We start from the raw sequence: 5,953 nt of genomic DNA, 5'->3' as shown, positions 1-5,953 counted from the left end.
ATGACCGCGTCCGCGCGTACTTCAAGTACATCCGCGGGGCCTGCGCAGCGCGCGGCGCCCGCGCTCGCTGCTGCTGGCGGAGCGGCCGGCTCGGCCCGGTCAGCTGCGGTGACGTCATCGCGCAATGCTTTGGCGGGAAAGCGTGCGATGTCGCTTACTCGCGCGCACTCCGACGTGCAATATAATGCACCGCGCAATAATAACTCTTCGTTTGCGCGTAACTCGCGTACTATGAGTGTACATGCTACAACTGCGGTGGATTATTTAAATAAATTTAAATGCGCGTATTGTAAGGACAATTCGCATCCTTTATATAAATGTGAGAAGTTTAATACGCTCACTTTAAAGGAACGAAAACATTTCGTGGAACAAAATAAACTTTGCACCAATTGTTTATTTAGTGGTCACGAATCTAAAGACTGCAAGTCGCGCCATGCTTGCCGCGTCTGCACTCAAAGGCATCATTCTTCATTACATGAAGATGCGCCGCCTCCAAACGTCTTACTGACTACGGAGTCTTCTTCTTCCCCTGAGTTGCGCTCAGTAGCGGAAACCTTCACGCCCACTCCATTACATGGAGCTACGGGGCATCCTTCTAGTAAGAACTGTACGGTCTTACTTACGACTGCGCTTGTAAACTTACGACCCTGGAACCAAGGGCCTTACACGCCGCGGTCCGTTCGCACCCTTGTGGATCAAGGTGCGCAGACCACGCTCATTTCTGAGTCGTGCGTCCAACGTCTCGGCCTGCCGCGGTACTCCGCGCCGCCGGGCACCACTCTCACCGGCATTGGTGGCGAAGTCCAACCACGTGGTTACGTGTTGTGCGAGGTCACACCTCACAACAAACCCGAGCCGAAGCTTCACATCGAAGCTTATATCTTGTCTGACTTGACAAGCTACATTAATTATATTCCTCAATCAATTGGGAATATTCGGAAGTTTCAACACCTTCAAAATCTTGATCTGGCGGACCCAGAACTGCGCTCAACGCGGCCTGTTGAACTACTACTGGGATCTGATTATCTGGATAGCATACTGCTACTGGATAATATCAAGGGCCCACCGGGCACACCCGTGGCCATCAATAGCATTTTTGGTTATTTGATAGGTGGTAGAATTTCATATGAAAGTATGAAACGACTAAGTGTCAACTTGAACACTTGCCAACTTGACATGAAACTTCAAAGGTTCTGGGAGTTGGAATCCCTACCAGAACATCCACATCTTACAAAAGATGAATTACGCTGTGAGTCGATCTTCGTCGATACTCACACACGAGATGCAAATGGGAAATATACAGTTTCTCTGCCCTTCAAGGAGAACGCTCCGCCCTTGGGCGATTCTCGTGCTATAGCTCTCTCGCGTTTAACTAAACTAGAGGCACGCCTGTCTCGCGACCCTGCCTTACGTGAGAACTATAACAAAGGTATCCAAGAATACTTAGACTTGGGACATATGGAGCCGGTCACTGACTCAACGAGTCCTGGCACTCCCCCCTACTATCTACCCCACCACATTGTGGTGAAGAGTTCCACATCCACTACGATTACTACGAAGCATCGTATTGTGTATGACGCTTCATGCAAGACTACATCTGGTCGTTCTCTTAACGATAATCTTCTCACCGGTCAGAAATTGCATCAAGACATTTCTGAAATTTTACTGAAGTACAGACTTCATAAAATAGTCTTTACGGCTGATCTCAAAATGATGTATCGCTACATCGGTCTTTGTAAAGAACACCGTGACTTCCATCGGATTCTTTGGAGATTCTCTCCCCATGATCCCGTAAAGGAATATCGTATGTGCTCTGTCACATTCGGCGTCGCTTCCGCGCCTTTTCTCGCTTTGCGAACACTTCGTCAATTAGCAATTGATGAAGCTGCCAACTTCCCACTTGCCTCGCAAGTACTTCTTAACGAAGTATTTGTGGATGATGTCGTTACTGGAGTTGATACGGTTGAAGATGCTATCACTCTTCAGCATCAGCTAACTTCCATTTGCAAGGCAGGAACCTTTGAACTCCGCAAATGGACCAGTAATAGTTCCGAGTTTTTATCGCATTTAAACGATGATGCTTCCAGTCATGATGACGCTCTTATTCTGTCAGCACTTGACACTGACACTTCCGTCAAAGTCTTAGGGCTCAAGTGGAACCCTAAATCTGACGTTTTTTCCTATCAAACGGATGGAGTAGCTAACTCACGCAAATGTACAAAACGTATAATGTTAGCAGAAATCGCTAAGATTTACGATCCCCTCGGATTTCTAAGTCCAGTGACTGTATTCGTGAAGCATTTAATCCAACTTTTATGGGTATCAGGCTCAGGTTGGGATGCTGCCCCTCCACAGGGTATCTGTGACTTGTGGTTTCGGTTCATCGACGAACTGCCGTTGCTACAAGATATTGCGTTACCTCGTCATGTGCTCCCTAGCACACATCAAGTGTCACTTCATGGTTTTTCAGACGCATCTGAAAAGGCGTACGCCGCCTGCGTCTACATTCGTGTCGTTGACTCGAACGGTGCCATTAGCACTCACCTTCTCATAGGGAAAACAAAAGTTGCGCCGTTGAAACGGCTTACTATCCCTCGATTGGAGCTATGCGGTGCTCATCTTCTGTCAAAATTTATAAAAAAGGTCCTCACTGCTTACAGCAGTAGATTGTCTTTCGACCAAGTCTACGCTTGGTCCGATTCCACTATAACTCTTGCCTGGTTACGTTCGTCTCCAGACAAGTGGCGGACATATGTGTCTAACCGCATAGCGGAGACAACAAGCAACGTGCCTGCCTCGCAGTGGCATCACGTTCAATCCGCAGATAACCCCGCAGACCCCGCGTCTCGTGGTGTTCTCCCATCACAGTTGAACCATCAACTGTGGTTCAAGGGACCTGCTTGGCTCAGTAAAGATGAGTCAGAGTGGCCTAAGACTAACGTCGTATGTCACACCGACGAAGAACGTCGCAAGCATGTTCTTCTCACACAAACCAATGAACCTAAAAGCTTAGAGTTCATTGAGCGATTCTCATCGCTTCCAAGGATGCTACGCGTCATTTCGTATATGTTACGATTCATAAACAAATGTCGTAAAGCCAATAGTCCTACGACTAAACATGTCACAGTTCCTGAGACAAAACAAGCTCTCAGTCGAATTATATCACTTGTCCAAAGTGAATGCTTTTCTGAAGACATCTCGCGTCTCAAGGACGACGATAGATGTACAAAACATCTTCAGAAACTGAAACCTTTCTTGGACGATGCCGGACTCCTCAGGATCGGCGGCAGAATAAATCGGGCCAACGTACCGTATGATGCCAAGCATCAAATTCTGTTACCCAAGAAACACCATTTCACGAATCTTCTCATTGATTACTATCATAAAACACATTTACATGTGGGACCTCAAACTTTGCAGTTTGCCCTCGCACAGACCTACTGGATCCTGTGTGCTCGCGATGCTGTGCGTATGCGCACACGACGCTGCGTATCTTGTGTTCGTGCACGACCTGTCGCACCACAGCCATCAATGGCTCAGTTACCTACTACTAGGGTCCGATCACTTCGTCCCTTCTTAAATACTTCCGTTGACTTTGCGGGACACTTCTCTCTCAAAACAAGTAAACTTCGTAACGCGAAAGTTTATAAATCATACGTATGCGTATTCGTTTGCCAATCAACGAAAGCAATCCATTTGGAATTAGTTCCCGATCTTTCAACCGAATCTTTTCTTAACGCATTGCGTAGGTTCATATCCCGACGCGGGTATTGCAAAACAATCCGTTCTGACTGCGGACAGAATTTCGTAGGTTGTGACAGGTATCTTTCCGAACTTTACACGTTTCTGCGAAACGAGTCAAATCAGACTGCTATAAACAACCAGCTGACAAACATGCAAATCACCTGGCAGTTTAATCCTCCATATGCTTCGCATTTTGTCGGTCTCGTCGAACGAGCCGTAGGTAGTCTGAAACGACACTTACATCGTGTCATAGGTACACTAAAACTAACTCAGGACGAATTTAACACTTTGATCTGTCAAATTGAAGCGGTCTGTAATTCAAGACCTCTGTGTCTACTTAGTAATGATCCTACTGATCCCTTACCCCTGACTCCTGGACATTTCCTCATCGGGGAACCATTAACGTCTTTACCTGAATTTGACTTGTCTAACGACAATCCAAACCGCCTCGCTAGATGGCAGGTTATTCAACAAGCTGTTCAACATTTTTGGAAACGCTGGAGCGTAGAATATTTACACCAGCTACAACCAAGAGGTAAATGGTTCCACGACAATACTAACACACCCCTTCGGGAGGGTTCTGTAGTAGTGTTGATCGACAACACACTGCCACCACTGCAATGGCGTCTCGCGCGCGTGCATCAACTGCATCCCGGCGCCGACGGTATTACCAGAGTCGTAACTGTACGCATCGGTAATACTCTTACTAAGCGACCTGTAGTTAAGGTCTGCCCCCTGCCTGTTGAATAGGCACCTCTTAGGTATAGCATTACCTACATGTTTTAGTCCTAAGATAGTATAGCATTTTGTATGATAGTTCTTAGATAAAATAAGCATTATTTTATGGCCGGCGGCATGTTCGGTACTTTTGTATATGTACGCACAAATACTACGTATTTTCGTTCATTATTTTCAAATCGATTAATACTTAATCGACTAGCATATTCCAAACGGGATAAGCCTAAAACGGAACGCTTTTCTAAAAGCGCGCAACACTGAAAGCTTGAGTGTTGCCATACTCTTCTCAACGATCTAAAAATCGAAACGCGCCGTATCTGCTCGCTCCGTCGAAAGCTTGAGCTTTTAAACCCAAAATCAAACCTACAAGTGTCCAGCACAAATAGAAGTCGTCTGCCGACGCCAGCCTATGAGATTTCTACATTTCATCATCGAAGGAACCAGACCAGGGGCCCCTAAGGAAACAGCATACCAGATTCCAGGTCAGTCCCCACGGTCTATGCTAGTCAATTTACCCAACACTGATTATTTGATACACAGGTAACTTTAGTGTATAGTTACGCCATTTCTTCGTTCCACATGGAATTTCCACCGTCCTCTTCGGTTGCTGTCAGTTACGTGTATACGTGCTAAGATGAATTGCCGCGTAACAGCTGTTACTTATTTTTTGGGCCCATGGTTTCAGAATTTCTCCGTTTATTTATAGTTAAAACCCTTTTTGCTTTCATAAACTATTACCTAGTTACTTAGTTTGTAGCTTTTACTTTCAATAACTTTGATTTTCTAACACATTTTGAATTATGAACATAACTTGCCTTAATTAACCTGTAATGAGTTTTTGGCAAAAAATTCATTTTTGGTACTTTTATCGCTGACTGTACTTTTCTTACGACAGACAACTAATACTCATCGAGACAATTCTAAAAACCTCTAACACAATTAGGTTGCGTTGTTTCATCACAGAGTTCCTATGGCCACCTCCTGTCTCCATCATCAGATCAGCTCGATGGTACCATAATATTGCATTGTCATCCGACTTACATGTGTATGCAAAGTTTCAGCTCAATCGGAAACCGGGAAGTGGATCAAATTTAACTTGCAAGATTCCATTACATAGTTACATACAGGTCGACCTAATAAAAGCGTGTTAATATTGTTAATAACCTAAGCTTATCAAGCTGATTTTTGGCACATTATTATCGTTTGAAGCTAAACCATAAATTACCGTATCAACCAAATTGGATTGGAATTATTATTACACAATCTGCAAATGTTCTTTATATTTTAGCGTTATTTTTATTCTCCTCCCTAATTTACATTGATCCCTTGTACGTGACAATGTCGCATGCTGCCATTAAAAACGGGGATAAATTCGGAAATTCTTAATGTTGATTTTAAGATAATAAAATTATATTGTTGATTATCTATGTATTTTACGTAGGAATACTCGTAGTTCCGTTATTTTTCCATT

The 5,953-nt window shown here is 44.5% G+C and overlaps 1 protein-coding gene across 1 annotated transcript; it reads left to right on the top strand.

Annotated features, from left to right (window-relative positions):
- On the top strand, window positions 1-3,580 carry LOC134649748 (uncharacterized). Its single transcript, XM_063504579.1, has 3 exons — window positions 1-98; window positions 402-3,311; window positions 3,421-3,580. Exons 1-3 carry the CDS (start codon window positions 1-3, stop codon window positions 3,578-3,580), a joined length of 3,168 nt encoding a protein of 1,055 aa, XP_063360649.1.
- The last annotated feature ends 2,373 nt before the right edge of the window (window positions 3,581-5,953 follow it).

The sequence above is a fragment of the Cydia amplana genome, chromosome 7 (genome assembly GCF_948474715.1).
Source record: "Cydia amplana chromosome 7, ilCydAmpl1.1, whole genome shotgun sequence".
Lineage (NCBI taxonomy): Eukaryota > Metazoa > Arthropoda > Insecta > Lepidoptera > Tortricidae > Cydia > Cydia amplana.
Note: the sequence above shows the minus strand (reverse complement) of the source record. Positions and strands in the feature narration are given on the sequence as shown.